Consider the following 24,479-nt stretch of genomic DNA (forward strand, 5'->3'; position numbering starts at 1 on the left):
GTCTTCTGGCATGTGTCAATCACTCTAAATTAGAGGTTGAGTTACCCTGTGATTTAACTCAGTAATTTTCTGTTCTTTTCGGAGGGTGTGATGAAATGTCATGAATAACAACCCAGTTGAGGCATTATATTATGGAATTAGTCCGAAGAACTCATTCTTCTATTTACCTTCATCTTTATGTGCTAGATATTGTTGAAATGAAATTTCAAGGTTATGATCGCTTGACGTATAGGCTTTTATATCAATGATAAAATAAAAAGGCAGCCTAGTGCACTAAAGCTCCTGCTTCGCAGGGTCCGGGGAAGGACCCCACCACATAAAATGATGATTAATAAAAATAATCAGGGCCCCACCACATAGAATGATAATTAATAAAGCTATTCTGTATGCCTTTGTGGCTCGATTATGTGCTTTTGCTTATGTCTTAAAAATGTAGAATTAGATAAATGCTTCTTGGCTTAATTTTTCAGTTAAATCTTCCAGTTGCACTTGTCCACAACAAGGAAAAAGGGGAAAAGTGACTTTGTTATCTTTCAGCATGTCGCCTCTTTTCCTGATAGTTGCTACTAAAGTTCGAGCTCTGAACTTTAGAGGACCTCTTCATGAAATATCTACATCGATTAGCTGTGTTCTGACCATAGTTATATGTTTCTGATATGATCTGGAAGTTTTTCATGCTGTTACCGAATTGTATATTAGTATTGAAAAAAATTGGACCTGAATAGAGGGTAGTGGATAAATAGGATTCATACATCTGATTCCAGCAAATGCGGGATGCAGTTTATAGAATTTCAGAGTATTTCTTGCTTGGCATTTTAGCTAGCAACAGTTGACATTCAACATTGTTTCATTGATATGGTTTTATCGCGAGGTTGCGATCTCATTATATTTCAATAACTGCACCTTTCTACATATGTAAGTTTCTCCTTCCTGGATCTGAATGATGTTTATTTGCAGGAATTCGGCTAAGAGCCGTGAAGGAGCACTGCTTGCATTTGAATGCTTCTGTGAGAAGCTCGGGAAGTTGTTTGAACCGTATGTCTTATGTTTATACTTCTTTTCTGTAGAAAATGATACAAATGAAATGCTTATCCTTTTATGTAATTTGAACTGGGATATGAGATTAACCAGCTCCGTTTCATCTGTCTCCCTGTTTTTCCTTCAGGTATGTAATTCAAATGTTTCCGTTCCTCTTGGTTTCTTTCTCTGATCAAGTGGTTGCGGTGCGTGATGCTGCTGAATGCGCTGCTCGGGCAATGATGTCTCAGCTTAGTGCTCAAGGAGTGAAACTAATTCTTCCATCACTTTTAAAGGTTCTTAATTTAGCTTTTCCCGGTACCTCAACTCAATGCAGTTGACTCCATTCATACTTTATTGATTGAGTGATGTGGTTAACTGGATGATGGAGTAAACTTGCACAATGTAGTTTACGCACACTTATAGAGTACTCTTATGAAGTAGTGTTCAAAATTCTTTTACGGTGTACGTATATCCTAAACGGCTCTTGTAGTTTACTGGGACTCTTAGATAGGATTAATTATAGCTTTTGAGAATGTTCTTCTGTGTTCTGATGATGAGAAATTGTTGCACAGCAGTTCATGTTGGTTAGCCTTGAGGACTGTCTGGTTGCGTAGGAATAGAGAAGCTGTAACCTTAATGAACGCTTGCTCTTTGTTTTTTGAAGAACAAGTGTAACATTTCATGAATGCTTATACTGTGGATTTTTATCAACTTTTGGCATCTGTTTATCTCATCTGAAATGACACAATTGGATCTTCAGTTTTGTTGAAATAACCTATATGGGTCTAAAATGAACAGAAAAACTTTGATATTCTGCTGTAGTTGATGAGTCTGCTATTAAATATCTTCCCATGTTTTATTACTTATCCTTCATTACATGAGACCTATGTTTACAATTACTTTTCTGCATCAGGGCCTTGAAGATAAGGCTTGGAGAACCAAACAGAGTAGTGTACAACTTCTTGGTGCCATGGCGTACTGTGCTCCGCAGCAATTGTCGCAGTGTCTCCCTAAGATTGTACCCAAGTTAACTGAGGTTTGTCCTATTGCATGCAAGCTCAGTGCTGCTGTCTCTGCCTAGTGGCTAGTGCCATACTAGTCTCAGTTTCTTACCGCTTTGTAATACTGTACAGGTGCTTACTGACACTCATCCTAAGGTTCAATCAGCTGGACAGACGGCCCTTCAACAGGTTAAACTATCTCATGATAAAGTTTCTCTTACTTTCCCTGTTCTACTTCTTGCCATTTATTGTTTATTTTGTCTTATGTTGAGTATAGGTCGGGAGTGTAATAAAGAACCCTGAGATATCTGCACTTGTCCCTACTCTTCTAATGGGTCTTACAGATCCTAATGAGCATACAAAATACTCCCTTGATATTCTCCTCCAGGTAAATATGTTTACTGATAACGTGTTATCTGGTTTCCATGTCCCACTTTTTGACAGGTACTCTGGTTTCCATGTACTTCCTGATAAGCTAATTCCTTTTTCCAATTCTTTCAGACAACTTTTGTGAATTCAATTGATGCTCCTTCTCTCGCGCTGCTAGTACCGATTGTACACCGAGGGCTTCGTGAAAGGAGTGCTGAGACTAAGAAGAAAGCTGCACAAATTGCTGGAAATATGTGTTCATTAGTGACAGAGCCGAAGGACATGATACCCTACATAGGACTACTGCTCCCTGAAGTTAAAAAGGTACATCTGAAAATAATTGTAGTAACAGATTATGATGAGTGCCAAAGTTTACTCAATGCTATTTTCATACGATTTCAGGTACTTGTGGATCCAATACCTGAAGTTCGATCAGTTGCTGCCAGAGCTATTGGTTCTCTTATACGAGGGATGGGAGAAGAAAATTTCCCTGACCTGGTGCCTTGGTTGTTGGATACTTTGAAGTCTGATGGAAGCAATGTTGAGCGTTCTGGGGCTGCACAGGGACTAAGTGAGGTATAATTATCTCATCCGCTCTCTCTCTCTCTCTCTCTCTCTCTTGTTATAAGGAGTTGAAAACCTCCGTTGGGGGGGGGGGGGGGGGGGTGCTTAAGCTTTTTTGAAAAAAATATATTTTGGATATCATTCTAAGTTAGCATTTGCATGGTCTCTTACCTGTGGTCTTTTGTCAAGAGGTAAATATAATAGATCTTTTTTGGACTTTAATGGGGTTCTTTTAATATTGTTACCGAGATTAAAGTTTTTTGATGTATGCACACTTTGCTTGTTCTCTTGCATTGGTTTAGCGGGGTGGTTTTAAAATAATTTTTTGACATTATTTGAATAAACGAATTGAAATGGCTTTAAAGGAGTTCTTTCAATATTGTCACTACGATTAATGTTTTATGCTGTATGCACACTTTGCTTTTCCTCTTGCATTAGTTTAGCAGGGTGGTTGACTTTAGAATAAGTTCTTGACATTGTTTGCACAAACAAATTGAAATGGATTTTGAGCATCTTTATCTTATTGGCTCTGCTCTCTCTTTTAAACTTGGCTGTTGTGGTGTGAGGACCAAGAAACACTAATTAACAAGCTGGAAAAGACTGTACCTTTTGGTGCATCATCAAGGAGTATTGGGGCTGGTGGTAGGTGGGTGGGTCTGGAACTAGTAATAAAGAATGGAGACTCTCCTTTTGAGCTGCGTAGGGTTCTTGTTTTCAATTTCAACCTACAAGTGTATTTTCCACCTTCCCAGGTATTGGCTGCATTAGGAGTGGAGTACTTTGAGAACATACTTCCTGATATAATACGAAATTGTTCTCATCAAAAGGCATCTGTTCGTGATGGGCACTTGGCACTCTTTAGGGTAAGCAGTTGATTATTATTATTTCTTTTTTTTTGAAGTTTTTCAGAAAGATAGAGAACTTCACTTCTATATATTTTCTCATATGAATTGTTTTGTCTGCTTGTAGTATCTGCCAAGATCCTTAGGCGTCCAATTCCAGAACTATTTGCAACAAGTTCTGCCAGCTATCTTAGATGGTAAATTGCTCCCTCTTTCTCTCACCCACCCCCACACCCAGAGGCGCGAACATTCTCACATAGATAAACAAATCTAGCATTTGTTCTTTCTAAATGGCAGAAATTGTTGCAGTATTATGGGTGGGTGTCTTTTATATTTACTTGCATAGAGAGGTTCCTTGAATTAACAATGTATTCTACAATAGGTTTGGCCGATGAGAATGAATCTGTGCGTGAAGCAGCACTCAGTGCTGGCCATGTTCTGGTGGAACACTATGCAACTACGTATGCCTTCTTTGTCATCTTCCACATCTAGTTTTAAGCTAGTCTCTTGCTCTCTTAAGTTTGCTTTGGGGTTCCCGTCAATGGCTGTGAATTTAGTGCTATGATATTTAATTTATTTAGATATACACAATGGAAGAGGCTACCCTGGAGTGAATGATAACGCTGTTATGATTATTGTTCATATGATAATTGAACTGCTGACCTTTTTTTACTCTATGATCTTCTTTGGTTCCAGATCTTTGCCCCTGCTTCTTCCAGCTGTGGAAGAAGGTATTTTCAATGATAACTGGCGTATCAGGCAGAGTTCTGTAGAGTTGCTGGGTGACCTTCTGTTCAAGGTATGTTTCGCACGTCAGCATCATACTGTAGGAAGCAGGTTTGTTAATGTATTATTTTCTTCTAGGTTGCTGGAACATCTGGAAAAGCACATCTTGAGGGTGGTAGTGATGATGAGGGTGCCAGTACTGAGGCTCAAGGACGAGCTATTATTGAGGTACTCGGTAGGGACAAGCGCAATGAAATCCTTGCCGCATTGTATATGGTCCGAACTGATGTCAGCATAACCGTCCGCCAGGTAGTGTTTATTTCAAAAACTATTGGATGCTTCAATCTTGGTGTTCGACTTGTTTGGAGATGCTGTATAGTAATGAATAAACTTTAATTACTTTGTATTTTCTTTTTTCAGGCTGCTTTGCATGTTTGGAAGACCATTGTTGCAAATACTCCGAAAACGTTGAAGGAGATAATGCCTGTCCTGATGAGCACATTGATAAGTTCTCTAGCATCTTCATCCTCTGAAAGGAGACAGGTATGCTGTTACCCTTGTTTATGGTAATCACATATGTGTTAAGTAGTTCTGAAGATAAGAATTCTGTGGCCTGAAATTTGCAGGTTGCTGGACGAGCATTGGGTGAGCTTGTTAGGAAGCTTGGAGAAAGAGTCCTTCCCTTGATTATCCCAATATTGTCAAGGGGTCTAAAAGATTCTAATCCAAGTAGAAGACAAGTGAGTACTTCTGTATGCTTCTAGGTGTTTTTTGTAATTTCTCTGACTGCTTACTTCTTCCAACTGATCAAGTTTAACTGGACACTTATGTTTTTGTTGGTGTAATGAACTGAAGATGAACTTGTAAATGATGTAAAATAACTACTTAGCTACATAATTAGGAGAGGATTCTTTCTTTGGTTTTTGCTCACTTGTACATATTTCAGCACCCTCTATAGTGATGCGACTGTAATATAATTCCTAAAATCAATACTTAGCTGCACGATTAGGAGAGGATTCTTTCTTTGGTTTTTGCTCACTTGTACATATTTCAGCAACGATAATATAGTTCCAACTTTATCGATGACCCAGAAGGGACAGTTTTTTTTTTTTATATTTATGAAAAAATTATCTTGAACTTTTAAATGAGACAGTTGATACAATACAATATGATATTGGAATTGGAAAAATGTCCTGCATTCGAGTCTCATCGTCACCAACATAAAGTACTTCCATGTGCTTGACCCAATAAAAATAAGATTAAGCCCACACGCGGGGAATTGTGCAAACCTAAATTAAGTAAATATGTTGTCTAAAAAACCTCACTTTTTTGAATGGGCGGTTCATACGTTTAATTAATTCCCAAATTTGTTGCGTGATTTCTTTAGTAATATGGTAGTGAAACAATATAGTTGCGATTTCATGGTGACTAGAGCATATATCATTCTGTCTTTGATGAGGTGAATAACTAGTCTTACTTATACTGTTCCTTCGAAAGGTGCAAAAATTGGTCTGCAACTACATAAAAGTTTCATCCTTTTGCCTTCATTTGACATCGACTTATCTTCGCACTCACAATCACAATGTGCCAACAAGATGTAGTTTGTTTCCACTTCTCATTTCTCTTTTCTGCCGACCTTTAATGCTCTTAAATTTCAGGGTGTCTGCATTGGTCTAAGTGAAGTAATGGCCAGTGCTGGCAGGAGTCAATTGTTGATTTATATGGATGAGCTTATCCCCACAATTCGGACAGCACTTTGTGATAGGTGTGGTATCTTACTATCTTTTGCTTATGTTGGAGTCCCACATCGGTGGGTTAAATGGTCCTTGATCTCCTTATATGGTCGTGGGCAATCCTCCCCTCATGAGTTAGCTTTTGAGGTTGAGTTAGGCCCAAGATCCATTCTTTACACCTTATATTACTATGAAAATAGCAGTTTCTTGCATTTCCATTCCAAAGTAATTCTTTGTTTCTTTATTCAACAGTATTGCTGAGGTTCGTGAATCAGCAGGCTTGGCTTTTAGTACTCTTTACAAGGTAAACCTTGTAGATCCAGCCAATCTTTGAGATATTTTACTGAGAACTTCTCAGCACAAATCTTCACATTTGGTGGTTTGTAACATAGAATGCTGGAATGCAAGCAATAGATGAGATTGTCCCAACACTTCTTCATGCACTAGAGGATGAAGAGACCTCAGATACTGCTCTGGATGGCTTAAAACAAATTCTGAGGTAAGCTATTGTATGTCTGGCTTAGACATGTTTCTATGTATGATCCTATCTTTATGTCCTAGTCTTTGTTGTCACTTATTTCAGTGTCAGGACCACAGCTGTGCTGCCACACATTCTCCCAAAGCTCGTTCATTTTCCGCTTTCGTACGTATATATGCTTTCTTCTCCCAATAGATTTTCTGTACCTTGTGGTTCTGCAATACTCACGAAAATGTCTCTGCACACCTACAGTGCCTTCAATGCACATGCTTTGGGAGCTTTAGCGGAAGTTGCAGGACCTGGTCTTGATTCCCACCTTAGTACTATCCTTCCTGCTTTACTGAATGCAATGGGTTATGCTGACATGGTATGCCTCCTCTCTGACTTGTGCATTCATTTATGTGGTTTTCGCATTCAGTTTGTCATATTCAATGGCTTAATATACAGGAAGTTCAAAGTTTAGCAAAGAAGGCAGCAGAAACTGTTGTGTCAGTTATTGACGAGGAAGGCATGGAGTCTTTGTTGTCAGAACTACTGAAAGGAGTTGGGGATAGTCAGGCATACTCTTATCTTTCCTTCTCTTGTTTTTGTAACTCGTTTATTGCTATTCTTTTCTCTCATGCTGCTTTGTACTTGTAATTCCAGGCTTCAATTAGACGAAGTTCCGCGTATCTTATTGGATACCTGTTCAAAAATAGCGACTTACATCTTGGTGATGAAGCTCCAAACATGTTATCCAGCCTCATTATATTGCTTAGTGATTGGGATTTTGATACTGTGTTGGTAATGTCAGGGTCACTTCATTTCTTTTGAATTGTTAATTTGTTGGTATCTTACCACTTGTTTGACAGGTTGCATGGCAAGCTCTGTCTAATGTTGTTAGTTCAGTTCCTAAAGAGGTTCTTCCAACATATATCAAGTTGGTTCGTGATGCTGTATCTACATCAAGAGACAAGGAACGTAGAAAGAAAAAGGTAGCAGTTTTCTGTATTTCATACTTCTCCGATTTATGTTTAAAAAAATGCAAATCATATTGTTGTCAGTTGTTTGGGGAGCCTATATGTTTCGATTTTGACGTTCTTCTTAATGAACACATAGGGAGGAGCAGTTCTTATACCTGGATTTTGTCTTCCGAAAGCTCTTCAGCCATTGCTTCCTGTTTTTCTCCAGGTATGCTGGCATCTTCTTCTATAATTATAATAATAATAATAATAATTATAATCATCATCATCATCATCATGCTTTAGTCGAAATATCGAACCAAAAACACTAATCGAAATATAAGGGAATGTCAAATAGCTTAATAGTATGGAAATCTTTTACCCAACAAAGGGAATATCGAACCAAAAACACTAATCGAAATATGAGGGAATGTCAAATAGCTTAATAGTATGGAAATCTTTTACCCAAACAAAAAGGGCCTGTCAGAGATTTAATATGCTTAGGTCAAACCCATATGTTTGGAAGTTCTAATTGTGCAAAAAGTTGCCCTTTGTGTGTATCAAATTTACGGGCTAAAGAGGCACAACTTACTAGACGGAGTCACTGAGACCAGGCCAACCTAAGACATATTAAACTCGACTGTACTACCATTTTGGAACCAAGTTAGAAGCTATTTAAAATTTTCTCATATTTTGGATCCAAGTTAGAAGCTAATAATAGGACTTAAATTTTCTTAGTCGGACATGGTCACGGCTGGCATGAAGTAGTATAAAAAGTAAGTTAAAAGAAGAAAAACTATGTACCTTGAAGCTGGCCGGATGGAAAGCCTGAACAGTATATTGATCTTGCCTGAACGGTGGCGATCTGCCTTTTATTTATCTTCACAGTATATTACAAAGTAGAGAGAGAGCTAGGCTTAGAGAGAGAAGGGAAGGAAAAGGAAAACTTCTGCCTCCTTATACAAAATGAGGCGCCTTTTATAGAAAAAAAAGGAATCTGCGCATAGTACTATGGAGGCAGAAACATCTCCTCCTACCATGGAGGCAGAAACATCTCCTCATCTTCCTACACTTCTTCCTCTTCTAATTTCCCCGTATTACAACAGGGATATAGAAGTTTGATTAATGCAAAAATTTTGCAAATTGCTGAATCATCATCCAAAAACCAGCATATGAGCACTTCAATTCATTTAGAAGATATTTCAGAAGATCACCCTTTATATGAACTTCACTCCTATATGTTTGCTAAGCAAACAAATTCGTTTGCCTCAATTGTTCAAGAAGATAGGCCAAATTATGAAAAGCTTGACACTAGAGAACAAATAGTTTTTATCGAAAATGCTCAAGAAGATCCATGGAGACTACTCCAAAAATACTTGATCACTAACCTTTTTACATTGCAGGTGAATCTTATAAAACAAGAGCTTTTTATGAGTCAATCCTACTTTCTACTGGAAATAATGAAATTGAACACTATCAAATGAGCGAAACAACCCCAGGAGTGCATGGATATTCCAAAATGGTCGTCAAAAAACTCATATCAATTGAAGACTGGGGAACCACGTCCATGACTGAAAAAATCATGACAATGAAAGGAGCGAAAATAGCTTTCACTTATTGGGACTACTTAAAAGCATTTACCCAAACTTTATATTATAATAACATAAACATACTCTGTTTTTAAAAGTCTGTGCTAAAATATTTGAAGATCCCATTCCAAATTGGTTGATCAAATGATGGTTGTATCATGGCCCCATAGTTAAGATCTTGCCACTAGAATATTTTCATCTTTACAAAGAATGGAAAAAGACTTCACCATTTTTAACAGAATTATACCTTTCTTAACATGTCTCCAAATTGGATACCATTGATCAAATGTACTTTTTCGTAGAATTTTCCATTTCCTGGATCCATAAATGGAGTATTGAATTCGGGTATACTAAAGATCAACTACCAGGCTTATATAGGGTATTTTATACCAACTTTTGGGAAAAATTAAACCGCTAGGATTCGGTTACAAAAATCCCTTATGGAAAAGACTTACAAGAAACCATTATAAGAAAAAACACCGAATATGCTCATCCTCCACAGAAAGAAATTATTGACGACAAAGGACTAAACTATATTTCTAGAAGAATCTCCATTCAAGAAGGAGATAAACTAGAAATGTTTGAAAAATACTTAGCAGAAGTTCGAAATAAGCTACTAAAAAACGATAGAACAAAGTTCAGATACTTCTATGAAAAGCATTACCAGTGAAGAAGCAGAAAACACTGAAGATATTTGTGATTCACAGTCACTACCTCACATATCCTCACAAATGAAGAGATCAAAAAAACCGAAGCATTTCTCTATCAACTGAAGAAAAAGGGAAAAGACAAAAAGGACAAACAGGCCCCCAGCAACTAATTATTATGTTTTACTATAAGGCCCATTTGTAACAGCAAAAATACTATGTGCAAGGGACCCATAGTACTATGCACAAATTTTTTTTTTCTATAAAAGACGCCTCATTCTGTATAAGGAGGCAGAAGTTTTCTTTTTCTTCCCCTTCTCTCTCTAAGCCTAGCTCTCTCTCTACTTTGTAATATACTGTGAAGATAAATAAAAGAATAAAAGACAGATAACCACCGTTTAATACCGTTCAGGCTTTCCATCCAGCCAGCTTCAAGGTACATAGTTTTTCTTCTTTTAACTTACTTTTTATACTACTTCCTGCCAGCCGTGACCATGTCCGGCTAAGAAAATTCTCATGTCTACATTAAAAATTTAACTCCTATTATTAGATAATTATGAAGAATCCAGACTTTATCCTAAATATGAGAAAATGTTAAATAGCTTCTAAATTGGTTTCAAAATGGTGGTACAGTTGAGTTTAATATGTCTTAGGCTGGCTTGGTCTCAGTGACTCCGTCTAGTAAGTTGTGCCTTTTTAGCCCGTAAATTTGATACACACAAGCGACTTTTTGCAGAATTAGAACTTCTAGACATATGGGTTCGACCTAAGCATATTAAATCTCTGACAGACCCTTTGTTTGGGTAAAAGATTTTCATACAGTTATTAAGCTATTTGACATTCACTTATATTTCGATTGGTGTTTTTGGATCGATATTTCCACTAAAGCTTAAGCTGATATTCTTATGATAAGTCTGAACGCAGCGTGGCTTACCCCTGCTTGAGATCAGACCATTTTGGAATATCCTTGCACTCCTGGGGTTGTTTCGCTCATTTGATAGTGTTCAATTTCACTACTTCCAGTAGAAAGTAGGATTCACTCATAAAAAGCTCTTGTTTTATAAGATTCACCTGCAATATAAAGGTTCGTGATCAAGTATTTTTGGAGTAGTCTATTTGAATATTTTCGATCAAGTATTATTATAAAGGTTAGTTCTCTAGTGTCAAGCTTTTCATAATTTGACCTATCGGCAGTATTTTCTCGAACAATAATAATAATAATAATTCTTTTTAATAAGGCATTCCAACTTATTTCTTTGTAAATTCACTATAGATATCGTGTTTTTCTTTTAGTGGATGATTTTGGGGGGCTGAGGTTAGTTGAATAATGTTAGAGGAAAAAGCTACTGAAAGTGCATTAGAATATGAGTCTTCAAGTTCCAACACAATTATATGTTTTATGTATGCTTTGGTGGTAGGGACAAGGCAGTTTATTAAACTGAATTTCAGAGTTGATTATATTTTTCGTTTTTCTTTAAAAAAGAATCATTGCCGTGCATGTGCGATAGGACCATTCTGCTGGAAAAGTTACATATGTTTGGTTACTTTTGAGGTGTGGTTATGTCTATAAATTTCAAACTTTGTTGCGTGATAAGAAAATGCCTCATAAACTCAAAGGCAAGTGCTACAGAGTGGTGGTTAGACTAGCTTTGTTGCATGGAGCGGAGTGTTGGCCAATCAACAACTCTCACATCCAAAAGATGATGGTGGTGGAGATGAGAATGCTACGATAAATGTGTGCGTGTGCTAGAAAAGATAAGAGGTTATTTGAGATAAGGTAGGAGTGACTTCGGTGGAGGTGAAGATTCGAAAAACAAGCTTGAGATGGTTCAGACATGTGATGAGGAGGTGTACGGATGTCCCGATCCGGAGGTGTGAGAGGTTGGCCAGGGATGGATTTAGCGAGGTAAAGGTAGATCGAAGAAATATTAGAGGGAGGTGATTAGACGTGACATGGAGCAGCTCCGCTTATCGAGGACATGACCCTAGATAGGAAGGTGTGGAGGAGGCGAATTAAGATAGAAGGATAGCAGGAAAGAGTGTGTCATTGCTAGTAGGTAGGAGGACTTTGTTTTGTTGTTCGTGCTAGTAGCTTTAGTACTAGTATTGTTTCAGAGTGTGTTATCGTTTGTCGTATTACTTGGTGAGTTTTGTTTATGCTATTATCAGTGGATGTGGTAGTTCCTATTGTTTGTTGTTTCTTTACTATATTTTTTCTAGACTGTTTTGTCTTGAGCAGGGGGTATGTCGAAACAACCTCTCTGTGTCTCACCTCTGAGGTAGTGTTATGGACTGCGTACAATTACCCTCCCTAGATCCCTCGTGGTGGGAATATACTAGGTATGTTGTTATTGTTGTTTGATACACCAGAATTGTTCTTTGTACGTTGGACTGTGCTTTGTCTGATCTGATTATATTTCAGTTCTTGTTACATACTCAATGAACTTTTCTTTTGGTCATGTCACCTTTTTTTGGTATTTCATGGAATCAGCCTTTTTCTTACTAGAAATCCCACTAGTGAGGTCCAGGAAGGGTAAAGTGTCTGCAGACCTTACTACTACCTCGTGGAGGTAGAGATGTTGTTTTCAAAAGGCTTTCGGCTCAAGTGCAACAAATCAAGGAAACAGTGAAAAGTCTACCTGAAGGAAACTAAAACAACAAAGTAGTGCGATAACTAGTACACAATAAACTATATACTATGATAGAGTATCAAAAACAATAATACACAATGATAAATATCAAAAACAAAAATTACAATAATACAACTAGTATAATGACAAATGCCAACCAACCTAAGTAAGACGACACTCCATTACCTTTTAACTTTCTACCCTAATACGCGTCCTCCGCATCCTCCTATCTAAGGCTATCTCTAACATGAAACTGCGCCATATCCTGTCTAATCACCTCTCCCAAATACTTCTCTACCTCTTCTCGTACCCTTTATAACCAACCTCTTGCACAACCTCGTTGGTGCGTTTACACATCTCCTCTTCACATGTTCAAACGATCTCAGTCTCGCTTTCCTCATCTTGTCCACCATGGAGGCCACTCCACCTTTTCCCGAATATCCGCATTTCTAATTTTATCGCTCCTGTTATTACCACACATCCACCTTTTTTTCCTTTTTGGTTTAATCACGAAGAGCGATAAGAAAGACAACATGGAGATGCAACAAAAACATATTCCAAATCTTTGAGGTTGCTTTATTAGTTTTCGACATGATGCTTAATTTTCATTGCTAGAGTATGATGGATATGTAAGTTGCTCGAACTTGGAAGAGAGATAAGAGCGAGAACTTGGAAGAGAGATAAGAGCGACAACATGGAGATGGAACAAAAACATATTCCAAAGCTTTGAGGTTGGTTTATCAGTTTTCAACATGATGCTTAATTTTCATTGCTAGAGTATGATGGATATCTAAGTTGCTCGAACTCGGGTGCAGTTGTCCGATACGGGTGTGGATCTAGGGGTCCGATCCTTCATGTACTCAATTTTAAGGTTTTGGGATTTGGATCCAGGTATGGATATGGGTGTAGGAATTCGACTAAAAATAATTCAAATATCTAAAAATAGAGTTATAAAACCTAAATTATGAGATAATATGTGGAAAACTTGAGCAGAAAGTATTGATCAAGAGGAGAATCGTGAGAGGAGATAAAAGAAAAATCAATAACATAAAAAAATTCTATATACGGTATTCCATTTTTTTCAATTTTACCTTAGCTTTTGTTCTGATTATAGAAATCTGTAAATCTGTCCGAACTTTCTGCCCATTTTGGTCAATGTACCAAAAATCGGTTGATTAAATCGGTTACGGATCCCACAGCGACACCCATGTCGTATCGACATGGGTGCTGCACCGAAAGTGAAGAGTCCGAGTAACTTAGATGGATATTCCGCTATATCATGCATGAGGCCAATGCTATCAAGGATCTTGTGCTTAAACAATGAAGCAAGATGCAGTACAGGCAGGGGTATCTCTGCGCTAGAATGTAGACACAGGGCAGTCGGGTGTGACCAGTGGCGTGCATGAGCTGTATTCAAGAGACTTGACTTTAAATACTCCCTCCGTTTCAAAAAGAATGACCCCTTTCATTTTTTGACAATACTTTAATTTCAACTTTCCACATGACATGTTTAGGACCACAAGATTAAAGGGCATTTTGGTACATTTGTCACAACTTTAATTTAAGGCCATTTATTTTCTTAAACATTGTGCCAAGTCAAAGTAGGTCATTTTTTTTTTGAAATGGAGGGAGTAATTAATATGGAGGATAAAACATTATATATAGTATTAAGGAAATGTTATAAATGAATATTTATTAAAGCAGAAGTCTTAAAACTGATCACACATCTGAACTAGAAGTTCTAAAACTGCATTTTTCACTTCATTGAGAAATTAAAGTTGCACTTGCATGATAATGTTCATACATTATGTATTTCACTCAAATGTGGTTCTTAGTCCTTTCTGCATATAATTATTTGTCTGAGGAATATTTTTTTTTGTATTACATACACATACATACACGTGTGGTATTTTTATGCTTTAATTGAATTTGAAGGCCTAGGAAATGATCATGTTTTCCTTGTTACTTTTGGCGATGCTGCATGGCACTCGTCCAAATTTCTGACCTTGTCATTGCTGTCGGGTTTACAATGCAAATGTACATGTCTCAGCTAGAAATAAAATGTTGAACTGTGATTTTTGCCAAGAGGAATTATAGGCAAATTTCTTAAATTTACTGAAATATTAGCAATCTAATCTTATCCAAACAATCACTGAAATGTTAAGATTGAACCCTCTAAAAGAAGATAAATAATAGAGCAAACGTAAGTATTAAATCACAACATAAACTATGTTCAGTTACCTGATTTTTTTCTTTAAGAAATGTCAATCACCTCTGTTCACTTGTCATCATTTCCCTTGTCCCATCACCTGTTATTTGGTTCTTTAATGTACTACTTTTAATAGCATTGATTTCTGTACCGGAGTTTAACATTTTTCAAAATAAATTTCTTATTCCATTTGAATCCATTTAACCTATCCAATAGTCTATATTCTGATGGATGTTAAAGTAAGTAAGATGCTTTAAGAACTAACTCTACTATAAATGTTAATGGTTTGCAAGTATATTTGTACTTTACTAGCAAGTCAAGTCCATAATTTCAAGCAGTTGATATTGATTACAGGGTACTGTGTCAAGTTTTAAATTCAAAGTGGTTTTCCAAGTTTCTGGATTATCCAATCAAACAATTGGTAGCCATCAATTAGAAGTTTTACGAGCAAATTGAATAAATAATACTCTCGTTGTCCCAATTTATATGACTATTTCCTTTTTTAATCCGTCCCAAAAGGAATGGCCCATTTCTATATTTAGTAACAATTTTACTTTAATATGTCGATTTTATCCTTAATGAGATGATTTACAACCACACAAACATGTTAGACTTATTTTAGATGACAAATTTCAAGTATTTTCTTTCTTAAACTCCGTGCCAAAGCAAACTAAATAGTAATATCCATTTTAATCTTTGGAAAGAAAATAATACTTGATGAAGATAAAAGAAAATTTTACCCGAGTGTTGAACATGATGATACCAAAGAAAGAAGAGAGAATGACTAAATTAGAGAGTAACCTGATTTTTTTTTTGGCAACACTCTTTTATCCTAGTTCCTTCTTCTCCAAAACCGACCTTCCCTAGCGGTTTCTCGTTGTATTTATCTATACATTTCTTCGTAGTGGAGTAATTGAAAAACTTTCCCAGCAGAGTGGCGCGAGGCATTAAAACTAAAGTGGAGGCACCAATGATTTCTCTATCCAATGATTTTCTTTTGAACTTACAGGGTCTCATAAGTGGATCGGCAGAACTAAGGCAGCAAGCAGCTTTAGGTCTTGGTGAGTTAATTGAAGTGACAAGCGAGAAGACACTAAAGGAGTTTGTGATTCCTATCACAGGGTATGCACCATGGTGTACTGGCACAACTTTTGTACCAGCATGAAGAATTTCATATAGGAAGATATTAAGATGATTATGTTTTATCTTTTCTAGATTTTATAGTCTCATTCTCTCTCAGTTTATGCTTAACTTTTTCACAATATGCTTTCAATTGCAGACCCTTGATTCGTATTATAGGTGACAGATTTCCTTGGGAAGTGAAGAGCGCAATTCTATCGACACTGAGCATCATAATTCGAAGGGGTGGAATAGCCCTAAAGCCCTTTCTTCCCCAGCTTCAAACAACATTTGTCAAGTGCCTACAGGATAACACAAGGTTAGTTATTTAGGGGTTTACCTTTTTTTGGCTGGTAGATGGGGAAATGATGTGTTGTAAACATAATGCTCTTCTGCCCTGTTTTCTCATTCTTCCCATGACATCTGTTTCTTTGTGAAGCGATAGCTTCAGTGCTTTGTGATCTTTATTCCTTGGTCTTATGTAAGTATTATTATAGGACAATACGATCGAGTGCTGCTATAGCGCTTGGGAAGCTTAGTGCTCTCAGTACCAGAGTTGATCCTTTAGTTGGTGATCTATTATCTGGTGTGCAGGTGATAGTTTTACTTTATTCTACTTCTCTGCTGTCATGATTTATCTCTTTCTAGGAAGCAGTGTTTATTCCATTAAGTTAATGGTCAACAGACATCAGATGCTGGAATTCGTGAGGCTACTCTAACTGCTTTGAAAGGTGTGATTAAGCATGCTGGTGAAAGTGTCAGCATTGCTTCTAGAACACGTGTCTATATCCTACTGAAGGATTTAATACACAATGATGATGATCAAATAAGAAATTCTGCTGCAAGCATACTGGGAATTGTTTCACAGGTTTGGATCATTCTACCAGGAAATATTTCTTTTCCTTTATATCAGATTTTGCATCCTGCATTTTGCAAGGTTTCATTTATTTACTGAGGTGCTTGGTAAAGGTTATTTGGTAATTTATTTGATGGGGAGTTTTGTTCAAAATAGGGCAGGTTGTAAATGAAGGGGAGCCTTGGAGTAATTAGGGACAAGGAGGTCACGGGTTCAAGCCTTGGAAACAGCCTTTGGTGGAAATGCAAGGTAAGGCTGCGTATAATACACCCTTGTGGTGGGGCCCTTCCCCGGACCCTGCGCTTAGTGGGAACTATAGTGCACCAGGCTGCCCTTCTTTAGGGAAGGTTGTAGATCATGAAGTCGTCACTTTTTTCGCTCTAGCACAGGCAGTGTTATCAAAGGCGCGCTTAAGCCCTAAAGCGAGTCTCAAAATGTGTTGAGCGCTCCGCCTCCCTTAATCTGCACTTCAGTGTCGTCATCGATGTTCTAAGGCATGCTTCTCCTCACGAATGTGCCTCTTCCAAAGAGGCGACACTAAAAAATAGACATTTTACTTTATCGTAATTTTGTTTCAACTTCTTTGTTCATATATTTGTCATTCATGCTTATAATTAGTAATTATTAATCTTGGATTAAACATGTATATTTGTATTTTTATCTTTCAAACGACTCTTCAGTAACCCAGGGTGATCCTACCCTTTCGACGCTTTTTTCGCTGTATACCCCTTTTTTCAGTTAAAGTTCATGCTTTATTCACGTTTTGCACTTAAAGCCCCGTGGACCTTAGAGCTATTTTGTGCTTTTGCTTTCGTTAACACTTAGCGCTGGGTGTTTGATTTTTAATTGGCCTCTTGCAATTTCCATTGTTCCTTCAGAGGATAATAATCCTTAATTTTTGTCCCACAGATCTTATAAATTTCTTTTTCTTTTAAAGCTTGAAAAATAGATAGGCAAATGATCTCGCATCTTGTTACCTTCTATTAAGTAGTAACTACTAACACACACTATTTCCAATTGTTGGATAACCTGCATATGGAGGATTTTTTACATGGATTTTTTTTTTGAACATCGTCTATGCATGGGATCTTGACATACAGTGACTCTTTCGCGTATCTTTTTGCTCATGATCTTTATGGAGTTTCAAGGTCCCCGCTCTGTTACAGACTTATTATTATACCTATTAGTACGCTAAACAAATATTTGACTGATATATTGCATTAGTAGTTATTTTTTTACAGTAGGTGTCAACTTTCTAAAATAACAACTTAGCTTTCAGTACCAAGCAAGTTCGGATTGGCTGTTTGAATCTTCATTGACCATGTAGCTTCATTTGATAGGTGTGAACTTTATGATGTAAAAGAATGTTGTTGAGATGGTAGATATTATCATCTCCTTTCCATCTGAGTATGGTAAAAGTATGCTTCTGTAGACTGTAATACCAAGACTATCTTGGTGCTTTTAGTAACAAAATCATACATTGCCTTCTCAAAGAACGTAGGATGAGTAATCAAAACCATTTTCCTTCTTCACTTTTCAAGAGAATTGTGCCTGAAATTATCTGAGCTCTGTGATGGAGGTGTAGGGTCATTTTACTTTGTTGATTTAACTATTAAAGTCTCGGGAGATTTGTTTCAAAGGATTCTTTATTAAGCCGAGAGTGATGTATCTGTATAGATAGATCAGCAGAAAATGTTTCGGACAAAGTTGTGTTTGTATATTGGAATTGTGCTGAATTAATGGGCTTCTTTCATACCATCAGCTTGACTGAGCTAAGTTTTAGTAGATCTGTTTGTGTTCTTTGGTCACAGACCAATAGTGGCAAAATTTATCTATCATCAGAATAAGAAAAGAATAACAATGAGGAAAATCACCTTATTGAAAAACATAAATGAACGAGGGAAAAAATGATTCTGGATTGCTGAGGGAAACCGTGTTTCGCCAAAATGTTTCTCAGTCTTTCTTGAAACAAAATCTGGATTTACAGCTAATTATATGCAACAAACTGATAGGCAAAAGAAAACATTTACAAAATTTTTTGTTAGATTGATTCTCAGGTAGTCTACATTTTTATGATTCTACAGTACCTGGGAGACGGACAAGTTGTTGAAGTACTTGATGGGCTGTCAAAATCAACTTCATCATCTAACTGGTGCTCAAGGCATGGAGCGGTGCTTACTATTTGTTCAATGCTTAAGCACAATCCTGACATAATTTGTGCTTCTTCATCATTCCCATTGATTGTAAACTGCCTCAAAATCACCTTAAATGATGAAAAGGTACATCTGACATATATCATTTTACTTAATAACTTTATTATTCTTTGTGGAAAATTGCATTAGTCCGATTGCCGCCGAAACTTAAAAATGTTGTTTCCTACTTTGTCTTTGATCCAATCTTGGATACAAAAATAATTCCACTTTATAGTTACCTTTATTGAAGGGAAGGTTTTTGAACTGAAAATCAATGGATTGGTGCTTTTTTTGTCCCATTAAGTAAATCAATCAATCAGTGTTATAGTCCAACATGAACAAGTAGAGGTCTTCTTTTTAATATCCGAAGCATCTTTTTGGTAAGATACTTTCTCTATTTTTTCAATTTTCTGTACACCAAACATCCACAATAGGATTGGGGTTTTTCATTTTCTTATTACTCATCTTAAAATTTTCAAATTCTTTACTCAGGAGAGTGAACTGCAGGTGCAAGCAATAAAACTGAAACCCATTTTCTTCTTACGTTATCTTAACATTTTCAAAGCTCTTACTCTGGAGATTAAATTGCAAATGCTAGCAATAAAACTAGAAGTGCCTTGCCAATTTACTCTTTCAGAAAGAGTAAAAGTTATTTATATGGAAACCTGATGGTTTTTATTTGTGATTGCTCCTTTATTTGTTAGTTTCCTGTTCGTGAAACATCAACGAGAGCGTTGGGATTGCTTCTACGTCAACAAATCCAGAGCGATCCTTCAAATGCTACTTCACATGTGGAAACTCTGGGATCCATAGTGTTGGCCATGCAGGATGATTCAAGTGAAGTCAGAAGACGGGGCTTATCTGCAGTGAAGGCAGTTTCAAAAGTTCGTTCTTCTGAAATAGTCAAATAACCAACATACATCATAACACGTGCTCGTCAGTAGGCTCAATTTTTGTTTTAAAATTAACTTTGTCGTTTTCTATCTTACAGGCCAATCCTGGTGCCATTGCCATCCATGTTTCAAAATTTGGCCCTGTTCTGGCTGACTGTTTGAAGGATGGAAACACATCCGTGAGACTTGCTGCAGAGAGGTGTGCCCTGCATGCCTTTCAATTGGCAAAAGGTATTCCCTTTGCATTTTTTTGTTATGCTTATTAAGCTGCTTCTGGTACTTGCTGATCCTTTTTACGTATGTGTTTGCCAATTTTGTTGAAATGCTCAAGAAGCTGCTTCTAGTGCTTTGTTAATCTATTTCGATATTGTAGTCCTCTGATTTTGGTATGGCAAGTGTCTAGAGGTTCCTTTCTTGTGTTTTCAGGTACAGAAAATGTTCAAGCTGCACAGAAGTTTATTACAGGCTTGGATGCTAGACGAATAGCAAAGCTCCCTGAGCACAGGTGAACTGTTTTTAATTAATCTAGACTGTAGCTTACTATTTGCAGATTGTTTGCTTCTGATGTGCTATTTCGAATTTGTCTGTTGCATTATCGTTTAATGTTATATCATTCACAAGTACAACATTTCTATCACAGAAATTTTTTGACAATTTTTTTTTTCTGTGATAGGCTTCTTCTTTACCCATTTTTACACTTCATTTCTGTTTTACTGCTTGCTCTGGTTTGGTTCACTACTACATTAAATCACCATGGAAGATACACCTGCTATTAAATTAGTACCATTTGAGAACTTAATTATGGCAGAGATTCTTTACTCCTTTTGCACAAAATCAATATAATGGTCCTTATGTTTTTGGGGCAGGGTTAAATTAATCCCTTAAACCTACTCCTGAGTAATTTTGATCCTTAAGTTTGCCAAATGTGGGACTTTTAGTCTCCGTGGTTAGATTTAAGGAGAGGTGTGTAAAAAAGATTTTATAACAACACTGGTAAAGTCCCGTCAAATTGCAGTAAAAGTACCTCAACAAAATGCACCAGACACCAAATGTAGACCAAAATTAGAGTAAACTGCAATAAATGTACTTCCAAAATGTGAGTTCCTATTTAATCATTATTGTTTTCACAGTTCCCGTTAAATCAAACCTCTCGGATCTTGTAAATATTTTGATGAAGCCCAAGAGTGCTCACTTTTACCAAACTTACAGAATCAAAAGTGGTTGAGAGTGTATTTTGGGGACTCCTTTAAACCTACCCCCAAAGTTAGGGTCCTAATTTTGTCATTTCTAAGTTGTACCTAGTTCCATGTATATCATTTGATCTCTCATTACTTGACGAGTTCTTGTTCTTTGTTTATCTACTTTATGGAGTGCTCTTGGTTATATTTGTAACTCATTTGGTTCTTTTCCCCCTACTTTTGTAACTGGTCTACTTTGACCGAGGATGCACAAATTATTGAACTAAGGTGCAATAATTTCAAACGCAAGGATACTATTTAACTACTCTCCTAGGGTTGGAGGTCTTGTTGATTACCAAGTAACATGGACAACCGCCTTTTTTGAATAATTGTCAAGAAGTATGCAACTGATAACTGATTTACCCCTTTTATTAAGTGCTGTATTGTGGTGATCTCTCATGTTATCATATGTAAAATCCACAGTTCAGTTTATTTGCATCAAATTGGTGAAAGAGTCTTCATTTTATGTTATTGAAATGCCTTAGTCTGAACAATAGAAGGCATTCACAAAGGGAGTCAATTTTTTTTAGGTCTTTTACCCCACTCCCCCTCCCTTTTTTTTTTTGGAGGGGAAAATTCTTTTTGTTCCATTCGTAGGATGTTTGGAGAGAATAAAAAAGGTAAGCTGTAAAGAGGTCAACTAAGAATCTAAGCTGTACAGGAAAATCTTTCTGTTGAAGCCCTTGGGAGGAATTGCTTGCCTGTTACTGTTCGAAGAAACTTTATTTCTGCTCTTTGAAAAGGAACATCTAGGATACCTTTTTTGAAGTGCTTTTAGGATTCCTTTTTAGCTCCTAAAATGATTTCTTGGAAGCTCTCACAATGACTCCATCAATTTTGAGTCACTAATTTTCCGTTTTTCCCGGACTGAGGAAGCAATGTTTGATTTAGCTTGCATCTCGCAGTAATAGAGACAATGATTAGTCTATTGTTGATTTTGTAACATACTTTTCAGTGGAAAATATCTCTCTTAGATTTTATGTCTGCTCTCCTCTGAATAAGATTGCAAGTAGTTTCTACCCTCGAGGGTTCGTATCTCAAGCATCATTGTTCAATCTATAGATTCCCCTTGCTTGTGCCTTGTAGTCCACAGTGAAATTTCTCTTTTTTTCTTGTATAATCAATAAATTACCGATGGTCAACTTGCACGGTTCAAAACCGGTGGTAATGGTCCTGCTGCTGTACCCTTTTCCACCTGATTATTTGGGTTAGTCCACAGTATCACTCGAACTCATGAGTGCACGCTGCCAACACCTCCCTTTCCACTGAACCAAATCCCTAGGGGCATTTTATTTTAGTCTTTCTTTTATCTTCATTGCTGCGTTATATTGTGCACACTTTTTAGCTTCAACTTTATTTTCTTGTATTTGGGCAGCTACGCTTTCAACTTACTCATGATATTCTGACTTTGTTCATGTTGCAGTGATGAGAGTGGAGATAGCGATAAGGACGCCTCAAGTGGCTGACAAGATTATGACCGTAAATCACTCTTTTGCCTCCAAACTACTTATCCTCAAGGTCAGTGAGACAAGTAGAAGTGGAAGTTTTGCTTGAGATTTAATTATTTACAGTAACCATCTTATACATATAGATGTAAGCAAATAAGGATGAGTTTGATATCTGCCATTTTTTGATGCCGGGTGGATTGTGCTTCCGATATTTTTTATATTGAGATTAAATAGCCTGCCTTCGAGGAAAGGCAGGGAGCTCACATTCTTGTCTAAATTTTGTAAATTTTCTCCAAATATAGGAAATCACCGTTTTTATTACACTGTGACAGTACTCATTTTCCTTTCAGTGATAAGTAATAACCTTTGTGCTACAAATTACCACTTTTATGACCAGTATAGACTAGAGACACAAAACTATAAGGGGAAGTATATTAACAGTGGTGAAACGGTTGCTTTCACTGAAAGTCGATTCTGGGATGAAAGTTTACTGTGATATCCTCTATTTGCCGTAGGTGTGTATGTCATTATATTGCAGATACCAACTTCAGAAAACCTGTTTTCTGGTGGTTATTCACAAATAAAGACATACGAGACTGTTTGGTTCAGGAAGACGTGACAAATGATTTCATATCTCAGCATTCTTTTTTTTATCCTGGTTATTCACTTCAAATTGACTTGAAGGTTCAAATTCCGGTTTCCTCAGAAAGGGAAATTTCTTGCCAAGCTGGGATATTGTTGTAGGTACGTATTCAGTAAGATGCAAAGCCACTATGTTTTCCTCAACATTACATCATAACAGTACATGTTGAGTTTAAGTTATGTGTGTAAAATCATTTGTGCGGTTTGTATTGTTGGCAACTGGCGTATTCCATATTTTCCCTTTTCAATCAGTTGAGTAATAGCAGTAAACAGGCTTGAATATAACCTGTAATCGGGTCCTGAATTAATGTCATTTTGGTTTGATTGCCTCGTCTCTCGAATGAGGTCATGTAACCCACAATCGAATGAAATAATATTTATGTGCGTTGTCCAATCACTGGTTGTCACGACCCAAAAATTAGGGTTGTGATGGTACCTACTTCCCCAATTAGGTAAACCAACTTGGTTGTGTCATGACCCAAAGGCTAGGGTTGTGATGGCACCTACTTCTCCCAGTAGGTAAACCAACCTTTCATAACAAGAACATAGCAAACTTCATGGTTATAATATTAATCGTAAATGCAATAATCAAAATCCAAATATCACTTTCATAAGAAGTAAAATAAGTATAAATGAAACCAATTCAAGCATGTCATTTCGAAGACAGACAGGAATAAGAACAGAAGAAGTTGGTTCAAGGGCTCTGAATGCGAGGAGCTCACCTTTAATGAAGTATCATTTTACGATCAAAATTTGCGCTGTTGACTGCTGTGGAGATCTGCATAAATAAGGTGTAGAGAGAATAAATCACTAGTAATCAGTAGGTATTATGGGTTGGCTGAGCTTAGTCGCTATATCGAATAAAGAATGTTAAAAGAATATCCTACAGGCACAAAAATTTCAATAACTCAAAAATACCAGTTAATAAGGAGCACTACTATGTATAACAATAATAAAATATGTGATGTGATGCTATGTTCAATGATCCTATCAATTTACATCCCCTCAAATGTGGTATGCTGTGAAGTGGGATCAATGGGGACTCGTATGGTCGTTATACCATCTTTCTTTTATTGTTGTCATTGATCTCATATCTAGTTGCAGTCTGCGTTCACTATTAAGCCTATGCCCGTCCATTCCTTTCAAGCTTGATCCAACCACCCCTCTCCTCTGACTCATTCTCATTTAGAAATGCCATCAAGAAAATCATTGATTGTTCTTTGTTTGGACTGAATAGAATAGGTCCAAGGATCGGCGTGTTGACAGAACCCAGGTAGGCTTGGCGCTTAGTATATCGTCGAAAAGAAAGATCCACGGAGCACTGTGCTCCTAGGGAATTTGA

The 24,479-nt window shown here is 37.0% G+C and overlaps 1 protein-coding gene across 5 annotated transcripts in view; it reads left to right on the top strand.

Moving 5' to 3' along the window:
- Positions 1-23,531, top strand: part of LOC107850201 (protein ILITYHIA) — a 59,321-nt gene extending 35,790 nt beyond the window's left edge. For 4 of the 5 annotated variants that reach the window (XM_016694616.2, XM_047401861.1, XM_047401862.1 and 1 more), the window contains 32 exons: positions 958-1,035; positions 1,166-1,313; positions 1,934-2,056; positions 2,154-2,210; positions 2,299-2,409; positions 2,523-2,714; positions 2,793-2,966; positions 3,707-3,817; positions 3,924-3,993; positions 4,179-4,257; positions 4,493-4,595; positions 4,661-4,831; positions 4,943-5,065; positions 5,149-5,262; positions 6,181-6,287; positions 6,508-6,559; positions 6,648-6,754; positions 6,839-6,898; positions 6,986-7,100; positions 7,181-7,291; positions 7,379-7,516; positions 7,585-7,707; positions 7,832-7,903; positions 15,759-15,871; positions 16,029-16,187; positions 16,366-16,462; positions 16,554-16,736; positions 18,809-19,003; positions 19,621-19,800; positions 19,908-20,040; positions 20,236-20,314; positions 22,471-22,816. In XM_016694616.2, coding sequence (XP_016550102.2) covers positions 958-1,035; positions 1,166-1,313; positions 1,934-2,056; positions 2,154-2,210; positions 2,299-2,409; positions 2,523-2,714; positions 2,793-2,966; positions 3,707-3,817; positions 3,924-3,993; positions 4,179-4,257; positions 4,493-4,595; positions 4,661-4,831; positions 4,943-5,065; positions 5,149-5,262; positions 6,181-6,287; positions 6,508-6,559; positions 6,648-6,754; positions 6,839-6,898; positions 6,986-7,100; positions 7,181-7,291; positions 7,379-7,516; positions 7,585-7,707; positions 7,832-7,903; positions 15,759-15,871; positions 16,029-16,187; positions 16,366-16,462; positions 16,554-16,736; positions 18,809-19,003; positions 19,621-19,800; positions 19,908-20,040; positions 20,236-20,314; positions 22,471-22,513 — 3,721 coding nt within the window. In that variant the 3' untranslated portion in view covers positions 22,514-22,816. Of the gene's footprint in view, positions 1-957; positions 1,036-1,165; positions 1,314-1,933; positions 2,057-2,153; positions 2,211-2,298; positions 2,410-2,522; positions 2,715-2,792; positions 2,967-3,706; positions 3,818-3,923; positions 3,994-4,178; positions 4,258-4,492; positions 4,596-4,660; positions 4,832-4,942; positions 5,066-5,148; positions 5,263-6,180; positions 6,288-6,507; positions 6,560-6,647; positions 6,755-6,838; positions 6,899-6,985; positions 7,101-7,180; positions 7,292-7,378; positions 7,517-7,584; positions 7,708-7,831; positions 7,904-15,758; positions 15,872-16,028; positions 16,188-16,365; positions 16,463-16,553; positions 16,737-18,808; positions 19,004-19,620; positions 19,801-19,907; positions 20,041-20,235; positions 20,315-22,470; positions 22,817-23,010 lie in introns of those variants that run through there. The other variant, XR_007048696.1, reaches the window with a different exon arrangement.
- Positions 23,532-24,479: the final 948 nt, after the last annotated feature.

This window comes from Capsicum annuum, chromosome 12 (assembly GCF_002878395.1).
Source record: "Capsicum annuum cultivar UCD-10X-F1 chromosome 12, UCD10Xv1.1, whole genome shotgun sequence".
Taxonomy (NCBI): domain Eukaryota; kingdom Viridiplantae; phylum Streptophyta; class Magnoliopsida; order Solanales; family Solanaceae; genus Capsicum; species Capsicum annuum.